Genomic DNA, 22,909 nt, shown 5'->3' with positions numbered 1-22,909 from the left:
TAAATTAATCGAATTTATCCCAAACTGTCATTCGGTGAGGTAGCAGTAACGATGTCAAGACCGTAACCTGACGCAGATCTAAAAAGTAAATGTTAAAATCAATCAAAATTTTGATCACACGTTTGTCATTGCCCAATTTATTTTCTGTGTTGTGTGCATCGCATTGCATCTGAGTAAAGTTTTCGATCTATTCCCTAGGTTGTCCAGACCGTAACCCTGTCAAACCATAACCACAGGATTAATTAATTGAATTTAACGTATCAGAACTTAGTTTTTTCCCTATGTTTTATTAATTGAAAATATTTTTTGACTGAAAATAATTAAAGTAGGCCTTTTTATACATTTTATAGCAATTTAACTTAATATTAAAATTTTTCAATTCATTTATGATACTAATAATTTTTGATGAAAAATAAAGGGTCAATTCAAACATTTTAATTTTTTGTTTATACTTATAAGGGCATCGAAATTTTCGATGTTCACGATTATTTTCTGATATTTCATACATTTTCAAACAAACCTAGAGGTTTAAAATAGTGTACCTATATATATTTTTTTTTATCAAAAAGTTAAAGGTTCTAGAGATTTGCCCATATATTTGACATTGTATTCTGTTTGGCTTAAAAAGAATATTTTAAGTAACTTAGTTATTAATAAATTCTTATAAGTATAATACCTATTATGTCTCAGTTTTGTTTTGCGTGTTTTTAAATAACTTCAGAAAGTTTGTGTAACATAATTTATTAGTTTTAATATTTAAATGCACGCAATGCAATAAAAGAAAAAACTGGACTGAAAACTAACATGACCGCACTTGTATTCTTGAACTACACTAAATAATGAGTAGAAATTAAGCTAAGGATAAGAAAGATCTACAAGAGGCTTCCTGAAGAAGTACCCTTTAGAAAGGTAGAAATATGTTGATTATATATTTTTAAAGCTGTTAAACTTCTATCACAAATAGTATGTAACAAACAATATAAATCTTATACACTATTAAAATTCTGAATGTTCTAATCATGGAAATATAAAAGAATATCTAAATTTTGAAATGTAACTGTTTTTTGAGAAAATGCTGTTCTCAAAAAAGAAAATAATAATAAATACAATGCAGATGCATAGAAACTTATGTGACTAGCTATTGTTTAAAGTTAACTAGAAACCATTATACTGTGCCAACCTTACTTTGAAAAGTTAACAAAACATATTTTAAGGATAACAAAATCTAAGGGTGCTAGAAATTATGTCTGATGCAATGCATTTAAAATTCTTAAATGGTATTTTGAAAATCTTTGAAGTCATATGTTTCAATTTAGACAACACAAACATTATTAGACATTATTTAGACAATAACAAGAATTTATTAACTATATTCTCCAAAGTTATTTGCTTTGCAGAAATGTGTAAAACATGTACTAAAAAAATAAGTAGAATTGTAAATATGTTTATACATAATGCACATCTATAACTTTTCATATCACATCTTTTTCATCACAGATAGCTTTTTTGTATTTTTCCTTAGTCCTACAAGATTCTATGAACCAAATCAAAGCAAATATCAAATTACAAGCTCCTATAGCGTGAAACATCCAGTTGTAAGAACCTATCACATCTCGAAATAAACCTGAAAAAGAGAAGTCTTTTTCAGTCAATACAGAATGGAATGAGTGTGGAGTACAGAATGTACTCATTTTTCCCACAATTTATCAATGTAGAAGCCTGCAAACTTCATGCTACATTTTTATTCGATAAATTTTTTTATATATTGCTCTGGATGTTTTTAACTACATAAAAAAATAAAGTTATAGTTAAATCACGCTAAGTACTATATTTATGGAATATTAACCCCTTACCTGTTTTAATGCTGTTTGTATTTTTATTTTTTTTCTATCTCTTTTTACAAGCAATCTTTAAAATCTACAAGGGAGGTGTAGAGAACAAAATGATCAAAAACATGATGAAATGAAAGGATTAAACTGAAGTTTTACATGATGTCAAAAACTGTGTGCACGAAATACATCGCATAATATGTTAAAAACAGTTAACGGATTAAATCCTCATGTACTTATATACATGCTATATCTTTTAACTTGTTACTATTTTTTATGCATATTTTTCCTTGAAAACCTAAAAGGTAATACTTTAGTGAACTTTAAAAAAAGTATATGAAGTACATTAAAAAGTCATGAAATTTTTGATAGGAAGTAGTTACAAATTATTTTTAAATATAATAAATTTTTTGAAAGATAAAAGATCGCAAATTAAGAGCATGGTTTCTACTAACCTAGCAGCAAAACAACTTGAGCCCTCATTGAACCAACATTCATTAATCTTGACTCAATGCCTATTTTTTTCTGATATCAGCCTTAAATAGAATTGTTAGATTAACCAAATATTTTATATCCATTATTCCACCAGTATCTTATATAGAATTGTCCATTTGACCTGATATTTTACAACCACTTTTCAATCAATATCACCCTTATATAGAATTGTTATCACCCAATATTAAAAGCCATTCTAGGACCAATATTAAAAAATCTAGACATCCCAATATTGGTACCTTGGTGCATGATCTTATAGGACCTATATTGAGCCCAGCTTCCAAGTTAAAACTGTTGCTAGGGTAATTAAGAGCATGGAGAATGTCCCTCATAAAGAATAACAAACTAAGAAAGAGCGTGTAATAAATTTTAAGAAACTAAAAATTTACTTAATTTATTTTAGATGCTGATTTTCTAATGCTAAGTTTTAATTTAGTTCAGATATTTGTCATTTTCTAGTTCAATAAAAATAAGTAGTAGTTGGTACGAAAGTAAAGATTTTAAAAGCAATTTTCTGGCCTTATAAAGCCTAAAATAAATATTTTGCTGTTTTTTATGTCAATTTTTTTCTAGCTAAACAAGCGTAGTATATTTACTAAATTTTCTATAATTGCATGAAAAAAACTTGTTTAATTTTCAACCTAAAATTTGCTTATTATTCAATGAATGGAATATACTACAATTTGATAGGAAAGAGAAAGAAAACCAACAAAAAAAAAATATCTTACCTATAATACTTGGGCGTAACAAAGTACTAATTCCAGTAATAAAATTTGTTAATCCAATCACTAATGTTAGGTTCTTCAACCCCAAGTTGTCAGCTTGAATAACAAAAAACAATGTAATTGAACAACCAACTGCTAAACCTTGAATTGCTGCTAATACCAATACACCAGACAATTCATTTATGACGGGATACAAATGATAAATAATCCCTAAAATAGCTAAACTAAGGCACACCACATCCTTTCTTTGTACGTAATTACGATCAGTCACCCAACCTAAGCCAGCTCTACCGATTAAGTCGGTTAATGAAAACATTGATATGATGTAAACTCCTTTCTCTTCAGGTATGCCTTTGTCTTTGGCAAAATCTACTATAACCATAAATGTAGCATGCACTCCAAGAAAATAAACACACATAGTAATAGCTATTTTATAGAAAGCTGGATTTCTTAATATAGTAGACAAAGAGTGTTTAATACCTGTATCTAGTATTGGTTCATCATAAACTTTTTCTTTCTTTTTCATTACAAAAATTTGCTTATTATCTAATAGTTGAGTTTGCTCTTCAATATTTTTGGTAATTTCGCCATTATTTGGCTTCTCATGTGTGCCAGCAATGACGTTTAGCTTTGAATATGAACCGCCAAACAGAACACTGTCGTTGTTGCTGCCTACAGTATCCAAGCTTTTAATACCATCTGGTAATGCCTCTTTCAAGACAGTGTTATCTTGGGCGGGAAGATTATTCCCATGGTTTAACATTTTGATGGAGTTATTTTGGTTGCCATCTAGTTCGTCAATTTCAGAATCTTCTGGCTCAGCTTTAGGGGCTAAGGGAATTAGTGTTGCTGTTGTGGAATGTTTGGTTTCATTGCCACCAGATGTAGAAACACCAGAGTCCCTTTCTTCACAGGCCTTTTCTATGGAATTTTTTTTAGGTTTAGCCTTTTTCATCCATGGAGGTGCTTTTAACAAAGCAGATGCTACAATAGTGTTCATAATCACTCCACTTAACAACAAAAAGCTGTCTTTAAGATTGTAATTGTACAGTAACCATTCCATGACCAAAGGAAATATTAATGTACTAACTGATCCTCCAGAAAATGCAAAACCAATTGCTGTGGCACGATATTTCACGAAATATTGGTTGAGTATCACAATTAATAAGGTAGTAAGCATCCCAAATCCAAAACCTACAACACAAAAAGGGAAAAGATAAAAACTTTACTATGGAATTCAACATGCCATACATATCATTAAACCACGCCAAAAGCAAGAATCTGTCAATCGTCAAAGTAAAAGGTTCATGGGTTTTGGCGAGAAACAATGATACACAGTATTCAGGGTGCCCACTAATACTTATATTTTCGACAGTGGGATTTTTTTTTAAATTCTTTTTTTTTTTTTTTTTTTTTTTTTGTCAATAAGTCCATTGGCGTCTCAGGGGACCAATTTTTGAGGGTGACGAAATTAAAATGCACAGACAGTCAGAATAGCTCTTTAAATTTCATGCATAAGCAAAAATATTCTTCCGTCTGCTACATATTTGTAAACCAAAAACATTTTTTAATCATTTTTGTATCTTTATTGTTAAAATTTACGAATAAACGGTGCAACTTTCTTTTGAACATGAAAAAAAAAAATCGTGGTAAAATTTGAATTAATCATATTAACATTTAACATGATTAATTAAAATTTTACCAATATGTCATGTTATTTGAGTAAATGGTTTTTAAGCATATTAAACGTATAAACATATGTTGTGCTAAAAACGTGATAAACAAAAAATAATAATAACTTAAAATAAACATGAATTCTTGATAAATATATCTTCAAGATATAGTTAGAAAGATTGTATTCATTTATATATGTTATAAAGTATTGAACTACTTGCATGCTGTGATATAAAATGCATTTAGAGCTTTAATCATAAGTCTTGTGTGGCTGAGACCCAATAAAAAAAATTACGTATCTATTGACAAAAGATACAAAAATTCTAAGCAATATTCTATTATATAATTTTTTAAATTTTTGGCTGTTTCTGTAATATAATTCCTATTATAAGCCAAATAATTTGCATGCTGTTACACCATGATGATATAAATATATCATTGATGATCTTTTTATTTTGGAGACTGCTCAAAATGGGTGATTAAGAAAATGAACACAGCTCAAAATGGGTGATTAAGAAAATGAACACAGCTCAAAATGGGTGATTAAGAAAATGAACACAGCTCAAAATGGGTGATTAAGGAAATGAACACAGCTCAAAATGGGTGATAAAGAAAATAGACATAAGATTATTACGTTTTTCGAACTTCTCCAAATGAATATTGTTCTTTTTTTAAAAGAATAAACTAATGGATCCACATAAATTTGTAATGTGATGACTAAATCATTTAATGCATTTTTTAATTTGTCTTTTGAAAATATTTTTAAAGTTAACAACCGTTTTTACGAGATTGACACGGGTTCTATAACTTTATAATAATGATATTAAATTTACTTTGTTAGGTCTTTAAAATCCACTTTATCGTTTTGTGATCTGAATACCAAGAGATCGCCTGTAAAAAATACATCTATAATATACTAGCCCCATAACGATTACGCTAATGTTTAAAAAAGTGAGAACGAAATTCCTCTTTTAGTTGTTAAATATTAAAAGTTTTTTTTTTTTTTTTTTGCTGTCTATTGTCTTTAACAGGAATTTTGTGCTGTGTTCATTTTCTTAAACACGCGTTTTCTTGCAGAGATCAGAAGAGCTCAGCCCGACTCGTTTACTGAAAAAAAGTTTCAGGTAGGCTCAAATTCATGATAAAATTTTCATCAACTTTTTATCTACTTTTAAACAAACGTTTGGTTTGGTTATTAAGTATAAAAAATTTATAAGGTATAAAACTTTACAGCGATCAGCTATTTCTTTTTGATGCTTTTCTTTATGAGGCTATCGCTAATTGTTTTCTTTTTTAATTTTTGTTTCAATCGTTTTCAATTTCAGATGGTTCAGTTTTTATCCTCGCTTTTTCTTTCACAGGTTAGCGATAGAAAAGGTTTTAATTTAGTAATTCCCTTGTTTTCACATTAAAGGCCAAGTGACGAGGTTGCATAAATTTGTAATTTAATAATCGACTTATATTTTGGGCTCTAAGTAGTCCAGTGCTTCTTGGGCTCGGACCTCCATCCAAAAGCGAGCCTGAGCTCATTTCTTATGCTCAGGATAAAAAGCTCATTGACGATAAATATAAAAAAAAAACTAAAAATATTTTTAAAAAATTAAACCATGTAAGCAAATATCAACACTTCATCTTTTTTGATTTTCAAGTACATCAATGGTAAGAATGGTAAGACACTGCTATAAAATCCTGGTTTTATGGGGGATTTTGCACCCTTTTAACTCCCTGAAAACATTATCTAACAAAGTTTATTAGTGATGAACATAAAATGTTTACTCACCATGAATTACCCCATAAAATATGTTTATCCACATTATGCTATCTGCAAAATAGCAACCTGCAACACCTACTGTACATATTATTCCCCCTATCATACAAGCTTTTCGTTGAGAAATATAATGTGTGATTATACTGGTAACAGGACCTAATACAAGAAAAGAAGCATGTATGAAATATTGTATAGATATTAAATCTTTATATAAAAGCATTGTAAAGTATATATAATAATTGAATACACTTGTTATATAAATCATCAGCATTGTACTACAAAACCTTTGTTAAAATGGCCAATTTTGAGGTAGTTTTGCGATAAACTACTTAATCGATTTTCAGAAATTTTTGTTCTGCTTAACTACTCTTCGTTTTGAATACTCTAGATAACTTCAATGTTAGTCCTTAGCTAATTAATCAACGCATAGATTATGATTTAAAAAAAGTACTCTTTTTCTTATATTTAAGTCAAACAAATTAGCGTAGCTTAACCTTTTTCTTACGGCTAGTATAACAGGTGGACCAGAAAGGCGGGCTTCATCATACAAAGCACCGTAAACAAAGGGTTAAAGGAAATACTCTTATTTATTTATTTTTAAATAAAATAGTGAAAATTAAAGTTTGAAATCTTTGAAGATGTTTAAGTATTAAGGAAACATCCAAACTTCGCAAAACTGACAAGTTTGAAGTTTATTTGACGAATATTTAGTTATCAAAGGAATTGTGGTACCGAATTTCTTAAATGATGGTTTTCAATAAATTCGGAAATTTCTACTTTTGACCCTAAAATTTAAAAGATTTTGTTTTAACGAAGTATAGACTTTTTATTCACATTAAGAAAATTGGCTAAAAGAATTTGAATAAATTTGTATAATAAATGGAATAAAACCAAAAATAAAACTTTTTTTTTTTTATTTGTGCTGTAGATTTCAAGAAAAATTATCTTTCAATGGGGGTTAAAAAAAAAAAAAACAAGCAATTGTTTACAAAACACATTTAAACTTTTTTTTAAAGAAAAGGAATTTAAAATATAGATTTATTTTTTTTATAGTATCGATATAAAGAAAGCTTCTGTGAAAATATACTAAACAAAAATAAATCCATATTTTAAGTTTCTTTTCTTTAATAAAAGTTAAAATGCGTTTTTTTTTTATTATTATTATTATTTTATAACCGTCGTTGAACGGCCAACCCAATTTTATGGGTTTACGACTACTAATATTCAACTCTGTAGTCTTGTAATTTGGAACCTAATCCAGAAGGCAAGGGAACTCCTGGATCCAGTATTGGGAGAAATTTGCCTTCGTGGATTACTTTTTTTGATGGAGCTAACCCGTATTTGCGTTACATGGGGAAGACCACGAGATCCTCCCACGGTTAGCCTGACGGCAAGGGGACACCAAACCATGATCCGTCTACCACTGAGGATATTTTACGTCAGCGCTATGGTTGGTGCAAGCCAAATGCGGAATTCGTATCAACTGGGATACGAACCCGGTTCGCCTCATTGGAAGGCGAATGCTCTATCCCCTGAACCATCGCGGCTCAAAATGCGTTGTTTTTTTTAGATCCGTCGTTGAACAGCCGACCCAATTTTTGGGTTTACAACCATTAATGTTCAACTCCGTAGCCTCGTAATTTTGAATCAATCCAGAAGACAAGGAAACTCCTGGATCAGTACCCCCAGAGGTATTGATTTGTTATGGGAACATGGAGGACTTTGTGATTCGGCAGATTTAACGTGCATCAGTCACCATTTACGACACGGGGAGTCTTCGGCCGGCGGGGTTTGAACCCACGGCCCAGTGCCCTACCAACCAGGCTATCCCGGCCAAAATGCGTTGCTTAAATAATTTCTTGCCCCCCCCTCCTTGAAGGTAATTTTTCTTGAGTTCTTAATTAGATTAGAGGCTACGCCTCCCACTTGCTATTACTTATCAATCCCTAAAACTGTGCAGTTGTTGCTGTTCGCATTCTAGGATAGATTACCAATCAATTGGCAAAAAATCATGACAATGGAGTGGATTGATATTCGTTCATAATAAAAAACGAGACTTTATTTCTTAATTGCTAGAAATTTAAAAGTTAATTCCTCTTCAAACGTAGAAATACAGCACTGCAAAAAGTTACAATTCTTCTGCTGCAAGAAGAATTCTACTGCTAAAAGATTTTGCTTCAACTGCATAACTTTTTTTTTTTTAATTTCGAGAGAAAAAAAAGTAACCAATCTTTTAAAAGAATGCTAGACAGAAATAAGTAGAACAAAAAGAATATCCAACTTATTATTTTAAAGTTCATCATTTTTGTAATGTGGGTAATTATTTTGTGCATCACAAAGTGATAGCGGATTAAACTATATAAGTATAATCCAATTTAGTATATTTCATAAAACAATAATGAATAAAAAGAAACTTATTTTATTCTAATTTTCTTTCAATCTTTAGCAAAATAACATGAAAAAAAAAAATAATTTTAAGTTAAAATATTCTTATCTTCCTTCTCCTTATTAATTTCTTTCTCTAAATTCTATATTATCTAGACTCGCAGAATTTTCCGAATTTATTAGAGTGGTTCTCATGAGCAAAAGGTTAAAAACTCTTACCCAAAACAGATGAATTTCATTGTCAGATTTATCTCGGAAAAAGCTAGTATTAAAATTTATGGGGGGATCATACAAATGTGATCATTTGTAACTAAAGTAGCATCAGAGGGAAGAAAATATCCAATTAGTTGATACGCAAATTTACTAATGCTACTTTTATCGAGGCACTTTTTATATCACTGCTTTTTTAGTAGATTAAAAATTTAAAGTAGAAAAACAGGAAGCTATTTTCATTTTGTAAGTATGTTGTATGCAATTTTGGCGGTCGGGATAAAATAGAAAAAACTAATTTCATAGAAAAAGAGATCTTTAAAAAAACATCTAACTCTTTAAATGAGATATTGATAATAAAATTCTATGCTGAATCTAAAGCATTTTTCTTGTACTGCGTCCGAATTTTAATTAGGGCCTGGGAACTGGTTGAACTAAAAAAAATTGCATAATTCAGAGAATTTACTCAATGTGAAAATGTGGCTTATTATGACGTTACCTTGTTAACTATTTTTATTTTATCCACGACATCTTCGTGAGCAAGAAATTTCTGTGTTTACAAGAACAATAAATGATTGCGCTTTTTAAGGTTATTTTCTAGTTTAGTTTTACTAAGAGTTTATTAAAATAAACTAGAAAATGAGATGTATATCAAAAAATTATTTATATTTAAAAAATTATCAACAATTTATTTTTTTTAAAGAAATTTATACTGCTTTCAAAATATGTTTGCGCGTAGCATTAAAAAAAATCGTACAGTTTGCGTTGCAGAAACTAGCAGAAAACTCTTTAGAACAGTGGTTCCCAATTTTTTTCGGCTACGGAACCCGAATAGCAGAAAGGACTGCCATGTTAAAAAGAAAGTATAATAATTCTATTGCGAGAGGTTATTTTAGAGCAATCCTCATTAAAATATGTTCTTAAATACTCTACGTTTTAATTTAAAATTGCGTTTATTTCTTCAAACTGCTCGGTAATAATAAAAATCATGTATTTTAGAGTGATGAAAAAGTGGGACGCAGTAGTTTGATGTTTATGAATTTGAAAAACAAAATATTACAACTAAAAAGTTTTTTTTTAGTAATATTTGAATAACCTTTAAATAAACTTCTTAGTTAACTTGCTTGAGGATATATATATAGCATTAAAATTAAAAATATAGCTTTCTTAATTATAACAGACCTTTTGGCCATTTATCAAGTCTACTATCATTATTTCCCGTAATCCAATATGAAACTTTTGAAAAAGAAAGTAAAGCGTGACATAAAAACGTCAAAACTTTAATAATTTGTTGGATTTGATTTAAAGACTAGTTACTTCTTACATGCAGAATTATATATTCATTATTCACCTATTTTATAGGCTGGGAGCCTGTTCTAATTCCCCTAATTCTTAATATATTGTGTCTTTTTTAATTCAATCACAACTTTTAGAAGAATAAACTTTTCAAACTATGTCAACTCTCCATCAATCAATCGAATACGTTTTCATGGTAAGATATTGCATAATACAGAAATAGGCATTTTATGATGATAATTCAGTATCATTAACCTATCGAATGTTCAAAATGAGTATAATTTGTACATAAAGCCTAAATAGATTATGAATAGTTACAGAAAAAATATCCATAACCATAGCACAATCAATGAAATGCCATTTCTATATTTTAGAAGAAATATTGTTCTAAAACCAGATAAGAAGTTGGGGAATAAATGGAAGCATTCCAATATACAAAGAGGTCAACGTTATTTTTCCTCGAATTCTTAGAACATTCTTGTATTTCTTATTAACTCGAAGCAGGTGCTTTTTGAAAGGAAGTTCCAAATGAAGGCAATTAACAGGGGCGTCACTCCACAGGTGGGAATTAGTAACAATTTGGAGGTTTGAGATGTTGCTGTCATTTAAAGAATCATTTGCAAGAGTTTTGATTTTGTTTTTCTTTTAAAGGAATTCAGAGCAATGTGATTTCAAATTCTTGGGTTGTAATTATAGTTTAATAGATAAATTATACTCGCTGTGGTATCTTGTGATAGGTTTAAAGCTCAAACGAATAAGAATTCATCATTTTTAGCTGAAGTTTAACTGAAATTAACTCTCTTGAGTACAGACTACAGAATTTAGCGGAAGACGTTTTTCCTTTACTGAGCAATTGAGCAAAACCATTGCGTCGGAAGAGTAAGACAAGCGAGGTGACTGTCCTGGGCCCCAGGGGGGAGGGTGCACGAGTAATATCAGAAAGAATTTTTTTTTTTAATAATCATAAATTTTATTATTTTCTAAATTTATTTTCAAAATTCGGAAACTTTTTTATCCGTTTCAACAGTCTTAGATGGATATAATTAACGGCTATAACCAGTGTCTGCCGCAAGTAGACGAAAAGGTTACCCTAAACTGGTTTTTGTCCTGCCATTTTAATAAAATTAGACAAAATTAAACGGGATTTTAAGTTATCATTTTCTTAGGGGCCCTACAAAAAGAGAATATTTTAACAGATTCCTCAAAATATTTCGCCTGATGCTTAGGTCCCCAACGTGAACGATATCCCCCCCCACACACACATAGTGAGCGTTGTAGATCTGTAGGGTTGCTTTAGGATTTTCTAGAGGCTGTGTAAAAGCCCGTTGCATAATAAAGTTAGCATTAATTACATTTAATAAAACAATTATAAATTAAAAACTTTAGTGAGAAAACTTTTACTAACAAATTTTATAATCAAAATAAAGCTGAGCAAAGTTCTACAGAAAAAAAGTTTTTATACTTGGAAGTTTAAGGTGATTTTTTTTTTCGCTTTTTTAAATTCAAACTATTATTTTTTTGTTAAATTTTTAACAAATTATTTTAATTTTTTTTTAAATTCTTCATTAACTTAATATCATAATTAGTATGTTACAATAGTTTGGAAATTTTAAAATGATTTGTTTAAAAGTTACTTCAAGCTTTACTAAGAGCTTTGTCGCGAATAATTCTCATTTACGTAAAAGCTATACATTAATAAGGAAAACAAATAAAAGTTCAGTTATAAAGCTATAGAATTGATTAGAAGGAATTTTCAATAAATTAACGCTATAATTTAAAGTGTAATCGAAAATAAAGAATGTAAAATAGTTTTTTCAAAAAGAAATTGTTTAAACTTTTTTTTTAAAAAAAAAAAAACAATTATAGGGGAGTTGAAAAACGTTTGGCTTGCTTAGTTTGTGTAACATACTGTTTCTTACATTGAGCCTAAAAATGTCGGGAACTTATGGCTTTTTGCCTCGCAAAATTTAGCGTTAGCTAAAAACGCTACCTTCATTTTTGCATAACCTTAACATACCTTGAGAGTCCCATCTCTTAAAAGAAAAATCTATAAATAATAAATTTGATTAGTAAGACATTCCCTGTTATGTACTCATTTTTTAGTACATGGAATATTAGTTATCCTCGGAATAGAGAATTTAAAAAATTTCTTGTCTGAGTCATTTTATAAGAAGACTATGGAGGTAAACATCTGCGATTATAATAGAAGTAATTTAAAACAAATGGATGATACGAGATTCAGTTGTTATATTAGATTTTTACTATCACAGTATAGAGCTTCTTTGAGCGAAACAAATAATCATTTACGTTACTCAGAATTGAAAATCTCAAAAATATTTCTGAGTACGCCTAGCAGCAATTCATTATTAGTTCATTAGTTTGGCTATATTATGTCGTCCCAGGGAGACCAACGAATTATACAAGCCAACCAGTCTTGGATTAATTAAAATCTCCTTACTTATTTTCCTTTTCTTTTAATGTATTTTTCTTTCTTTTTTCCATACATTGATGAAGTAAATTATTGTAATGAGAAAAATTCTATCCGTTAAAATCCAACTTAGCCAACCCACGAAATATGTACGTATAGATCATTTTTTCCCCCTCTAATACTGAAAGAAGAATTTCTTTCTCATCTATTGCTAAATGAGTTAATGCAAGCCATGCGCAACAATTTACTAATTTGACATGGGTGCTAAATGTGAAATTCGGCGAAAAACAAATTGGACAAAATTTAAACCAAATATTTTTATCTCAAATTTATTCTGATGATTGTTATGTTTTTTCGAACGTAAAAGCTCTTGGAAGCAAAAACCAGACTCAACTGATCACTCACACATTAGCTAAAAGCACATTTTAGTGACTTTCTTACGGAACAAAAATAAAATCAAAACGCTACCACATCAAACTTGAATCCAATGGATTTTTCTTCATTAAGTTCATCTTTGAGACAAGGATTTGAGCTAAACCGCATGAAACTTTGACAACCTTAAAAAAAAAAAAAAAAAAAAAACAATACTTGCGCAATGAATACGCTTACAATTTATTATAGATTAACTGTGGCCTGTTAGCAGAAAATTTTGTGACACTTTACAACTCTGCGTCGAGGCCGAAGTTAGTCACTTAAAAAATTTGTAAATGGGCTACAGGTATAAGTATTCATGTTTATTTGAAAATTCGGTTTCATAAGCAATATAGTGTTAATGTGTGTCGAAGAGTTCCCGAAATAGCAACGCTTGCTACTCAATCTTAAAAACAAAACTTATCAAACTTTACTAATTACTTTAAAATAAATCATAGATATGCTTTTCATGTTTGGAAATGAATGCAGAATTATCTTACGCCTAATATTTTCAACTTTTTTCAACCAATCTTGGCTTCATTGCTGAAAAAATAAATTGAAGAGAAATAGTGTTGCCTGTTGTTTACAAATATAAATTGGAGCATGTTCGCTGGAAAGTTAGTATATGTTGGCTTCATTCCCAAGGTACTTAAGTCGTGAGCTTTTTGGATTTTTTTTTTTTTTTAGTTACTTATTATTTACTTTTCCTCCTTGAAATAAATAATACCCATAGGATAAGTGTATTCTTCCATCGTTTTAATAGAAATTTTTTTTGACGTCTATTTGAAGAACTATTAGTCCTAGTTTTTCAACAACAACATGAGCGTTTGCTGAATTTTACTTAAAATGCGTCGTATCGCATTCATATGAGATCTAGCACGTTGCATGAGTGCATTTTCTACGTTCCATGGCGCCTGTGCAAATGGCATTTGTAATTACAGCTGGATACATGTTATAAAGAAATGTATACAAAAAAATTACTCTGAATAAATTTATCAGGAATGCGATTGTAATGCGTTAATTTATACTCCGTTGGTACAGATGGCAAAGCAGTATTTTAAATCTGTGTTATTAAGAGTTCGAGGATGTTCTTAATTCGGAAAAAATATTTACATTTAAGGAAGTAATTTTTGAAATGATTGCTATCTTAATTTCGAAATCACATTAAATAATAATCATAAAATACATTTTTTTAATATTTTTCGGAAGAAATATATGCGATGAATTTACAAAATCTTATGAATAATGTTCATTCAAATATTACATGAGTACCAAGGGGAAAAAAAGGAAGAGTTATTTTTGCAAATAAAGAAAATGAGCAATTATGTAAATCCGAACATTGAATTCGCTGCATCAGATAAAATATAGCTTAAATAATTATTATCCCTGAAATAATTAATAATTAAATATCTCTTCCGCAAAAAAAATTATATGCAATCATAGGTAAGGAGTGTGGCTTGCTGACTAATTGGGTCCAAAGTCAACAGAAAAATATTTACGAAATATTTTACTGGCTCTACAACTGATATCGTTTAAGATTAAAATGATCGTAGATAATTATTTATTTTACATGGAAACTTAACATATATATGAATAAAACTTAATGTATATGAAGGAATGAAATTTTATCTACATGAATGAATGAAATTTAACGCGTATATACTATTAATTATTTACTATTGATGCACTAAAAAATAAATATAATTTGGGACTAATTTAAACCTGATATTTAACATTCACTGTTTGTACAGTTTTTACACATACATAATAATGTTGTAATAAAATTAACAACTGAAAATTTATTTATTTATTTTCATGATTCAGTTAATTATAGAATAAAATGAGAATTATACAAAAATGATATATCTTACTAAACAGTTATAAAAATAATCTTTGTAATAAAAAAGATTTTAAGTTAATTATAGAATAAAATGGAGAATTATACAAAAATGATATATCTTATTAAACAATTATAAAAATAATCTTTGCAATAAAAAAATTTTAAGATAATTATAGAATAAAATGGAGAATTATACAAAAATGATATATCTTATTAAACAGTTATAAAAATAATCTTGGTAATAAAAAAGATTTTTAGTTAATTATAGAATAAAATGGAGAATTATACAAAAATGATATATCTTATTAAACAGTTATAAAAATAATCTTTGTAATAAAAAAGATTTTAAGTTAATTATAGAATAAAATGGAGAATTATACAAAAATGATATATCTTATTAAACAGTTATAAAAATAATCTTTGTAATAAAAAAATTTTAAGATAATTATAAAATAAAATGGAGAATTATACAAAAATGATATATCTTATTAAACAGTTATAAAAATAATCTTGGTAATAAAAAAGATTTTAAGTTAATTATAGAATAAAATGGAGAATTATACAAAAATGATATATCTTATTAAACAGTTATAAAAATAATCTTTGTAATAAAAAAGATTTTAAGTTAATTATAGAATAAAATGGAGAATTATACAAAAATGATAAATCTTATTAATCAGTTATAAAAATAATCTTTGTAATAAAAATGATTTTAAGTTAATTATAGAATAAAATGGAGTATTATACAAAAATGATATATCTTATTAAACAGTTATAAAAATAATCTTTGTAATAAAAAAATTTTAAGATAATTATAGAATAAAATGGAGAATTATACAAAAAATAAAAATATCTTATCAGGGCTCGAAAAACCGCCCGTCCTCGGCGGTCAAAAATTCCCTGCGGACAACAAATTTCTCGAATTCGACGTCCGCGCGGACGGCTATTTTCCCGTTAATGTTCGTGATACATTTTCAATTTTTGTTATCTTGCAAGTGGAACTGGTAAACGTCATATTTGATTCATTTAAAAAAACGCAGTACCCTGGGATAAATTGACATTCCAGATAACTTGACCTTTGTCATTTAAATTATTTCATAAAAGAAATAAATTGTTTCATAAAAGAAATACTAGGTTACTATTAGTAACATAGTATTTCTTTTATTATTGTATAATGTAATCCTAGTATTTATAATCCAAGTAACTACTAATTCATTGCGCAATTTATATAAATGTTTGTAATAAATACGAGAAAATTATATTTTTATTTACTTAGAAGCTACGGGTTAGTTTCAAAGGAGGACGGGTACATTGTTGGACAAGCCGTCCTCGGGGACGGGTAAAATTTTTGAGTTTTTTCGAGCCCTATATCTTATTAAACAGTTATAAAAATAATCTTTGTAATAAGAAAGATTTTAAGTTAATTATAGAATAAAATGGAGAATTATACAAAAATGATATATCTTATTAAACAGTTATAAAAATAATCTTTGTAAGATTATTTTATAACTGTTAATAAAAATAATCTTTGTAAGATTATTTTTATAACTGTTATTTTAGATTTTAAGTTAATTGTAGAAAAAAATGGAGAATTATACAGAAATGATATATCTTATTAAACAGTTCTAAAAATAATTTTTAGAATAAAATAGATTTTAAGTCTTTTTTAAAATTCAAACTTAACTCTCATTTCCCACTGCATTTTATCATCGTTCAAATACTTTTTTTTTTTTTTTGGAATGCGAAGAAATAAAATGAAAAATACGAATAGCAAATGAGTTTTTCTGAAAACGTATTATCCTCATTACGGAAAAAAAAAAGAAAAATGATAAAGAATCATCATTAAGGACAATACCTGGAAAATTTATTCATGAAACGAAAGGAATTTTCGTGAAAACAAAGAATTAGTATCAAGTTCAAGGTTACGCTAATCGGAATTAACGAAAAACAAGATTGGATTGAGAATCATCAAGCAATTCGTTGCAATTACAGTATCAACTCAACCTTGAACTTGTAACCAAAACTCGATTTCCACAGTTGAATTCAGACTGATTGTCTTACTTGTAATTTGAAAGACGGCAGCAGCCAAGGCGAATGGCCAAGAAGCTTCCTCACGAGTTACGTCATAGTTCTGGAGAATGGCCACATATATTACACCAGCTGATCTGAAGATACCGAAAATTGCAAAATGTATAAAAGCACAGCAAACAACAACGACCCAACTGTAACCAGTATCTGGACCTTCCATATTCAATAGATGGGTAAATGGTAAAACGTCTAAAATTGCAGGAAAGTATTTTAATTCATCCCATTTGTGAAGAAATGATATTTCGATGCCAAGGTTGGGAGGTTTTTGGCGAGAATGATTCTGAAACTATTTTCACCCAGTTTCTTTTTTCTTGCTCTGGATGTTCTTTTCACTGTTATGCTGTTGAATTAGCAGCAAGGGAGTATCAATCATTCCTGTAAATAGAACACAATATTTACCTTCAATAATTCAAATTGAAATGATATTATAACTTTGAATTTTGCAAAAAAGAAATTTAAATTTAATAACAAAAACAGTAGTTCCTCACAAAATTTTGAGTCGGAGGTTTGAAAAAAGTATAATTAATTTTTAAATTTAAGTCATAACTGAATTAATTTCATTTCTACGGGTTTTAAAAAAAAGTTGTAGTCATCCAAAAAAAAGCACCACACTGAATAACTTTTGATCTAATGATTGATCTTCATGTTATGAGACACTCAATCTTAATAGTTTCAAAGGGTTGACCTCAAATATACTAATTAGTTCAGATGATATTTTGAAATGTGAAACCAGACGCAAAAATATACTTTCTCTGAATAAACGTACCTTTTTTTCGTCGGATTCGGATTATTGGCCGTCATAGGGGTAACAGCAATCTGGGAAGTGTGATCCTAATTAGGTCAGGAGAATGCCAAAAGTTTGAACCCCTTCGTTAATTTTACCTTTTTGCGTATTTCGCTATATCTCGAGAACTTTGCAAGCGAATTGAAATATTTTTGCACACAATTCTAAAATTCATTTATCCAAAAATGCAAAAAATAACTTTTAGTAAATATCTATTATTTTCTATTATTTCATTTAATATTAGTAAAAAAAATTCATTATAAGGTAGATAATTTTTTACTTCATTTAAAAGAATGTAATGTTGCAATGGCAAAAATAAAAAACGCGAAATCGATAAAATAATTCCTGAGAAATATAATATTAAAAAAAAAAGTCGTGCTCTTAAAATTCAATAAATTAAATCAAACAATCACAAATCTTTAAGCCTACAAGTTTTAGAGGCAATCAATTTGACACGCGTACTTTATTATAGTAATTAGATTGTATAATAAAGCAAAATAATATACAACTTTACAAATCCTTCAGTTTATAACTAAAATTCACTCTCAAAGTTTTTTTTACCAATCCTTCTTGCTTTTAGTTATTTAAAATACTCAGTAGCGTGTAATTTCATTTTGTTAAAAAAATCCAATTGAATTCTATTGACTTTATAAATTAGCGGTACTGCAAAAAAGACCGGCATAAACGTTTGTACAAAACATTTAGTATATTTTAATAATGTTTATAAGAAATATAATTAATTCTTCATTCATACGTTTTTTTTTTTTTTTTTTTTTTTGCTCATTGAGACTAGAGGCCTCCAGCCACAGGCAATGCGTGATCATTTCACGCAAATCTTACGTGATACGTCAGCTTTTATACTTTAATTTATTCTGTACTTAGTTCAAGATACATTAAAGGCTCCTACTCACTCAGTGACGTAGTTTTGAGGGCAAAACCATCCCCGAAATTATACATTACTTAATTAATGAGATATTATACGGTTAGTAGGATGTAGATATAAAAAAGTTTTAATTTCTTTTCATTTTTCAAACAGAAAATAAATTTCCGTAAATACATCAAAGTGACAAATTTCCATTATAAAAAATTGATGTATTACCTTGGCAATTTTTTGACACTAGTCGCTAAAAATAAAAATAAAATCGAGACACTTGCATATTTCAGTAATAAAAAAAATGCCAAGTTATAAGTGTTTGAAAAATTAAAAACTTATTGTCGTATTTAATAATAAACCGTAAAAACTAGCTACCTTTTTTTTTCCAGATATTTTCATGGAGTTTTCTGATGCAAATTTTCGTCCAAGTACAAATTTTTATAATATTTGCACCAGGGATAATGATCCATCCAAAAGGATTGCCAGAAGAAAGTATAGTATTTCCTCGATAAAAAAAAAAATTCATAGTTTTTCCAAGTGCCGGATATAAATGCCGTTCCTAAGATAAGGATATCCGGATGATTTCAAAAACTTTTTAGACACATCAAAATATAGAATTAAACTTTAATACATTAATGTTTGCATTAAATAGCAATATTTTTCTGTGTAGTTTTTGTTTAATAATTATAAACTTTTTATAGTATATACTGTACAATGACTTAAATATTATTTAAGTCTTCGCATCAGTCTATTCTCATCACAAACTACAATAACTGGCCTATTTTTTAAAAAGGAACTAAGATTAATTAACAAAGTATGGTTTACTCTATTGTGCTAAGAAAAATTTACTGCTTTTGCGGCAGTTGTACAACGATAAACTTAACAGTTCAACTGTTTCCTCTAAAGATTTTCTTAAATTTATCTTTTAAAAAAGACAATCGTTTAGGTGTAACATTTACACTAACAGCACTAATATCAGAAAGTAATATTTTGTACATTTGCCTCTGTTAAGGTTTTTTAAGATTTACTTTCATTTTTTGTTAGAACTAACAAAGACCAGTTTGAATGAAGTTGAAAAATTCTTATAACGTAAATTACATTAAAAGAAAGATTTTTTTTAAAAAATCGAAAAACCGACAAAAATTTATATTGCAGTGAAATTGCAAAAAACAACTTAAGTACTTCGAATAAGGCGATTTCACATCCATATTCTCTCCCCCCCCCTTCTTTTTTTGTTAGTAATGCTAAAATATTATTTCAGAAAGCTTTTTTTTTTTTTTTTTTAGTTTTATTCGCAAGGGTGTAGCTTATTATTCAAATAAGCCAAATATTTAAATATCTGTATTTAGAATTTTCTGTCGCTTACGTTGATTTTTCTACTGCGTAACAGTATAAAACTAGACTACCTTTTTAAAAATGCTGATTAAAAATTGCTTTTGTATAAATTTGTAGGCTAAAATTCTTAAAAAGAAAAAAATTTCTATAGTGATCGAAATTATTAAATACGGCGTGCAATATTTTTCAGATTCTCATTGTACGACTACTTATAATTTTGTTTTATATGTTTCGAAAGATGCTCCCGTGTATCTTTCAATTATCAATAAAAAATATATATATTATCAATGAACAATCATCAATTTATGCGTGGAAATTAAATGTCAATTTTTTCACATGTTTCGAAAGATACTCCCCAGTGGAGTAAATTAAATTTATCAATTTGTAAAAATAAACTATCAATTTTTCTCATGTTTCGAAAGATGCACCCCAGTAGAGTAAATTAAATTTATCAATTTATTTGTGAAAATAAAATACCAATTTTTTACATGTTTCGAAAGATACCTCCTAGTGAAGTAAATGAATAATTCTCAATTTGTAAAAATAAAATGTCAATTTCTTTCCATGTTTCGAAAGACTCTCCCCTGTGGAGTAAATTAAGTTTATCAATTTGTAAAAATAAACGATCAATTTTTCTCATGTTTCGAAAGATACACCCCAGTAGAGTAAATTAAATTTATCAATTTATTTGTGAAAATAAAATACCAATTTTTTACATGTTTCGAAAGATACCTCCTAGTGGAGTAAATGAATAAGTCTCAATTTGTAAAAATAAAATGTCAATTTCTTTTCATGTTTCGAAAGATGAGGAGTAAATTAAATTTATCAATTTGTAAAAATAAACGATCAATTTTTCTCATGTTTCGAAAGATACTCCCGAGTAGAGTAAATAAATTCTTGTCAATTTATTTGTGAAAATAAAATACCAATTTTTTACATGTTTCGAAAGATACCTCCTAGTGGAGTAAATGAATAATTCTCAATTTGTAAAAATAAAATTCAATTTCTTTCCATGTTTCGAAAGACACTCCCCTGTGGAGTAAATTAAATTTATCAATTTGTAAAAATAAGCGATCAATTTTTCTCATGTTTCGAAAGATACTCCCGAGTAGAGTAAATAAATACTTGTCAATTTATTTGTGAAAATAAAATAACAATTTTTTACATGTTTCGAAATATACCTCCTAGTGGAGTAAATGAATAATTCTCAATTTGTAAAAATAAAATGTCAATTTCTTTCCATGTTTCGAAAGATACTCCCCTGTGGAGTAAACTAAATTTATCAATTTGTAAAAATAAACAATCAATTTTTCTCACATGTTTCGAAAGATACCTCCTGGTGTAAAGAATAATTCTCAATTTATTTGTAAAAATAAAATATAAATGTCTTTACATGTTTAAAAAGATGCTCCCAACTGGAGTAAATCAACAATTATCAATTTATTTGTGAAAATAAAATACAAATTTTTTGCATGTTTCCAAAGATACCTCCTAGTGGAGTAAATGAATAGTTCTCAATTTGTGAAAATAAAATGTCAATTTCTTTTCATGTTTCGAAAGATACTCCCTGTGGAGTAAATTAAATTTATCAATTTGTAAAAATATACTATCAATTTTTCTCATGTTTCGAAAGATACTCCCGAGTAGAGTAAATAAATACTTGTCAATTTATTTGTGAAAATAAAATACCAATTTTTTACATGTTTCGAAAAATACCTCCTAGTGGAGTAAAGAATAATTCTCAACTTATTTGTGAAAATAAAATATCAATTTCTTTACATGTTTAAAAAGATACTCCGAACTGGATTAAATAAGCAATTATCAATGTATTTGTGAAAATAAAATATCAATTTTTAAATGCATATTTTACTTTATTCATTTTCCGTCCACACAGAGTACGGATTTGAGGAAAGAGGCCTCCAAAGGTAAAGACATGAAAATGAGTCACAAATCAATTCTAAAGTTAAAAGATTATGAGAATGCCTGAGGGTAGAGGTGTATTTAGGCAAGGCCTTTATGGGGAGTAGTCAGAAAGCCATCTTATAAAAACTGCATTCACATGAAAATTTTAAAATTAAAAACTTTTTTTGTGTGTGTCTTTCATAAAATTTTCAAAAGTCGATAAAAATTCATTTGGTAATGTTGTATCGTAAAGATCAGGCTAATTTAGCGTTTAAAAAGGATGGAAACGTATTGAACTCATTAATTAATCTTAGGCCAAACTGTTTGGAGAAATAATTGTAAAAAAAAAATGTCATTTTGGAGCTCAAGAGTTAATAGATTATGCTACTTAAATGATTTAGCGCAAAAGTACTAAAAGTTTGTTCTACTATATACCTTCATTAATTCCATGTTTAAAATTGCGATGCCCCCTCAATTTTTAATGTATTCATTAAAAATTCTGGACTAAGAAAAAAGATAATGATTTTTAAACTTTTCTTTTTCTCATGAAAATTACTTAATTGATAACCATAGTTTTGTTCTGTTATGAAAACATCTTTTTAATTTTATTTTTCAAACATTAAAAATTTTTTAAAAGAAGTAAATAATTTGTTCAAAGTTTTTTCTTAACTTAGGTGTTATAATATTACCTAATTGATTACCAAAACTATAATCCAACGCAATCTGAATGTTGAAGGAACCTCCCGCACAGCGGTTCCCAAAAGACGTTCAGCGGAACTTTAGGGTTCCGTGGAAATGTTAGAAGGTTCCGTGAGCTACTACTTTATTTTTGGCAAGTAATGGTTTTTGTAACCTGTAATAAGTT

At 28.3% G+C, this 22,909-nt stretch overlaps 1 protein-coding gene across 4 annotated transcripts in view; it reads right to left on the bottom strand.

Moving 5' to 3' along the window:
- Nucleotides 1-1,338: 1,338 nt before the first annotated feature.
- Nucleotides 1,339-22,909, bottom strand: part of LOC107455374 (monocarboxylate transporter 9) — a 38,916-nt gene continuing 17,345 nt past the window's right edge. For 2 of the 4 annotated variants that reach the window (XM_087157505.1, XM_043045370.3), the window contains exons 2-5: nt 17,123-17,524; nt 6,504-6,647; nt 3,053-4,243; nt 1,339-1,624 (exon numbers count right to left, since the gene is read on the bottom strand). In XM_087157505.1, the coding sequence (XP_087013631.1) occupies nt 1,473-1,624; nt 3,053-4,243; nt 6,504-6,647; nt 17,123-17,309 (1,674 nt within the window). In that variant the 5' untranslated portion in view covers nt 17,310-17,524 and the 3' untranslated portion in view covers nt 1,339-1,472. Of the gene's footprint in view, nt 1,625-3,052; nt 4,244-6,503; nt 6,648-16,916; nt 16,935-17,122; nt 17,525-22,909 lie in introns of those variants that run through there. The other 2 variants (XM_087157507.1, XM_087157506.1) reach the window with 2 other exon arrangements.

Source organism: Parasteatoda tepidariorum, chromosome 2 (genome assembly GCF_982258835.1).
Source record: "Parasteatoda tepidariorum strain Cologne lab strain chromosome 2, Ptep-v5.0, whole genome shotgun sequence".
NCBI lineage: Eukaryota > Metazoa > Arthropoda > Arachnida > Araneae > Theridiidae > Parasteatoda > Parasteatoda tepidariorum.
Note: the sequence above shows the minus strand (reverse complement) of the source record. Positions and strands in the feature narration are given on the sequence as shown.